The sequence below is a fragment of the Impatiens glandulifera genome, chromosome 1, assembly GCF_907164915.1.
Source record: "Impatiens glandulifera chromosome 1, dImpGla2.1, whole genome shotgun sequence".
NCBI lineage: Eukaryota > Viridiplantae > Streptophyta > Magnoliopsida > Ericales > Balsaminaceae > Impatiens > Impatiens glandulifera.
Window position 1 is genome coordinate 124,477,734 of NC_061862.1, and position 3,831 is coordinate 124,481,564.

Here is a 3,831-nt window from a genome sequence, read left to right on the forward strand (position 1 = left end):
ATAGCCTTCCAAGTTTGGACATATTTAGTTAACAAGATATTTGTCCCCAAATTTGCGAATATGATCGAGGAACAACCTATATGCCCAATGATATTACTCTTTACAGTCTCCAGGAGCAACACCAGCACTATCCAAGAGGTATCCACTGCCCTCTTAAAGTGCAATATATTTAACAAGATTGATGAGTCTGAGGAGGAGAAGAGAACTATTGTGGGGAAGACTTTGAAGAAATGGGAGGCTACATTTATGATGAATTATTTGAAGTGGATGGAAGGAAGAGAAAGAATGAAAATGGCAGCACTCCCAAACCGGCGCCCAAGAGGAGAAGACCACTTAAAATCACACTAGCCAAGAGGATGGAGAAGTCATTTAATGATGAATCTAGCCAAGACACCTCTCAGTCTACTACTCATGAATCTAGCCATGTCCCTTCAGCGACGACTCCTCAAACTAACGAAGAAAATTATCCATCTAACTAAGACAATCAAGTGACTCAAGCCCAGCATGATGTCAAGTTTGATGAGCTAAGAAAAGATATGAAGGAACTGACAAGGGATGAGAATGAGCTTAAAACTGAAATGAAGGTCATCAAAGAGGATCAGCGTGTTATGTTCAATCACATAATTAAATTATTGGGTCAATAGAAGAATGTTGATTCAGATTCAGTGGAGTTCAACAAAGATGTTGTTGCTGATGGGTTTGATGATGGGTTTGATGATGGGTTGAAGATGAACAAAGATGTTGTTGTTATGTTGATGATGGAATGGAGAAGAAAAAAGATGTTGTTGTTGTTGATGTTAATGATGGATTGAATGATGATGGGTTGAATGATGATGGGTTGAAGATGAACAAAGATGTTGTTGATGTTCATGATGGATTGAATGATGATGGGTTAAATGATGATGGGTTGAATGAGAAAGAAGATATTGTTGTTGTTGATGGGTTGAATGAGAAATAAGATATTGCTGTTGTTGATGGGTTGGAGAAGAAAGAAGATATTGTTGTTGTTGATGGGTTGGAGAAGAAAGAAGATATTGTTGTTGTTGATGTTGTTGATGGGTTGGATAAGAAAGAAGATATTTCTTTTGTTGATGTTGTTGATGGGTTGGATAAGAAAGAAGATATTGTTGTTGTTGATGATGATGTTGATGTTGAGAAGGAAAACAAAGATGTTGATGTTGATGTTGATGTTGAGAAGGAAAACAAAGATGTTGATGTTCTGAATGAGTTGGAAAAGGAGGCTGAGTTGAAGATGGACGACAATGAAGATTTGGCCACAAAGAAGAAGGAGTTCGGCACGAAAAAGAAAGAGTTGAGCACAAAGAGGAAGGTGGAGTTGGCCAAGAAGAGGACGGAGGAGTTGGCCAAGAAGAGGAAGGTGGAGTTGGTGAAGAAGAAGGATGGTGATCAGGAGTTGGAGAAGAAGAAGGATGATGATGTATTAGAAATGACTCCAACAAAATTTTTGGGAAAGCAATTTCAGAGAAAGAAGAAGTCCACAAAATTGGGGAACTACACAAACCCTAATGGAAAAACGTTTAAACTCAATGATCCAGTAACTGTCAATCCTCTTTTAGTCTTTTTCTTCACTATGTTCTCTTACTAAAACCCCATACTCTTCTATGTTCTTTTCTCTCTCATAATTTGAAAAAGTTAAAAGATCTATATAAATCTTTAGCAAATCAAACAATGGAGAAGAATATTTGAAAGATCGAGGAGAAGGTAAGATCAATTTAATATCAGTATAATAGATCCAAGAGTGTAGATAAAAAAAAGGTAATATCGACCAATTTTAATGATTTTACCAAGTTTGGCGATTTCACCGAGTTCACTCGCGATTTCATTACGATTTTGTTCAAATCCGAGTTTCTTCAACTCGTGACTCGATCTCCATATGTTAACTCACAAACTCGAACGAGTTCACGAGTTGACTCACGATTTTGACAGCATTGCACTTACCATGTAATACATTCATATTAAAACATATAAAAATGATTAAAAAAATAGAATTTGAAAGAAAAAAATGATGTATCATCAATTCATTGATAGAAAAAATTTATCTTATCTCTCCTAACATTTTTTTAGTCAATGAGGTGATGACATTAATTCTCTTCATCCTTTCTTCTCCAAATTCCCTCTATCCCTCTAAAAACATATTAAATTGTTCATACACATTATAAAAAAACAAAAAAAAAACATATTTAATAAAAAAAATTATGAAAATTTCTCATTTCATTCCTAAACTAAATCCATATACATGTTTATGAAATGAAATGGACCCATTTTATAGTTTATCCATTTAGTAAATGAATACTAAAAAAACAAAAATGTATACATTAATAAAATGTTGAAGGGTCAATTTAATATTCCTAAATGTTCAGGACTGATTTGAATTTGAAATATAAATGAATTAAATATAAATATTTCATATAAGTTCAAGGGCCAATTAGGGTTTCCAGCCAAAATAAATTGGAATGTTATGAACCGTCCGTAAGAAACTTACGGATTGAATCTTTAGCTCCCGCGTTCATTGACATTTTAAAACGTTTTTGACACGTTTAACACGTTTTTGACACGTTTAACATGATTTTCACGTTTTTAACACGTTTAACACGTTTTTGACACGTTTAACACGTTTTTGGCACGTTTAACACGTTTTTCACACGTTTAACACGTTTTGATACATTTAACACGTTTTTCATGTCCTTGACACGTTTAACACGTTTTTGACACAATTAACACGTTTTTGACACAATTAACATGTTTAACACGTCCTTGACACGTTTAACATGTTTATTATGATTTTCATGTTTTGAACACGTTTAACACGTTTAACACGTTTTGACACGTTTAACACGTTTTTGACACGTTTAACACGTTTTGACACATTTAACACGTTTTTCACGTCCTTAACACGTTTAACACGTTTTGACACATTTAACACGTTTTTCACGTCCTTGACATGTTTAACACGTTTTTGACACATTTAACATGTTTTTCACATCCTTGACACGTTTAACGCACCTTTGACACGTTTTTGACACGTTTAACATGATTTTCACGTTTTTAACACGTTTAACATGTTTTTAACACATTTAACACGTTTTTGACATGTTTTCATGTTTTTAACATGTTTAAAATATTTTTAACACGTTTAAAATGTTTTTAACACATTAAACATATTTAACACGTTGTTGACACGTTTTACATATTTTTACGTTTTTGAAACGTTTGACACATTTTAAACACATTTTTAACACGTTTTTCACGTTTTGGCACATTTAACAAGTTTTCACTTACTTGGCACGTTTAACACATTTTTGATACGTTTAACATGTTTTTACGTTTTTGACACGTTTTAAACCTATCAAAATGTGCGGAAAACATGTTAAACGTATTAAAAATGTCAAAAACTTGTTAAATGTGCCAAAAACGTGAAAAATGTATTAAAAACGTGATAATGTGTGAAAAACGTGTGAAAACATGAAAAACGTGTGAAAAACGTGTGTAAAACGTGAAAACATGTGAAAATGTGTGAATTGTGTGAAAAACGTGTGAAACGTATTAAACGTGTCAAAAATGTGTAAAACGTGTAAAAAAACGTGTTCAACATGCCAAAAATATGTTTTACGTGCTAAAAACGTGAAAAACATGTTAAACGTGTGAAAAACGTGTTAAATATGAAAAACGTGTTAAACGTGTGAAAAACGTGTTAAATGTGCCAAAACGTGTTAAACGTGTCAAAAATGTGTAAAACGTGTTAGACATGCCAAAAACGTGTGAAAAACGTGAAAAACATGTTAAACGTATGAAAAACGTATTTAACACGTG

General features: G+C 33.2%; 1 protein-coding gene across 1 annotated transcript; it reads left to right on the forward strand.

Moving 5' to 3' along the window:
- The first annotated feature begins 763 nt into the window (after positions 1–763).
- Positions 764–1,606, forward strand: LOC124942168. Its single transcript, XM_047482623.1, has 2 exons — positions 764–934; positions 1,070–1,606. Exons 1-2 carry the CDS (start codon positions 764–766, stop codon positions 1,604–1,606), a joined length of 708 nt encoding a protein of 235 aa, XP_047338579.1.
- Positions 1,607–3,831: the final 2,225 nt, after the last annotated feature.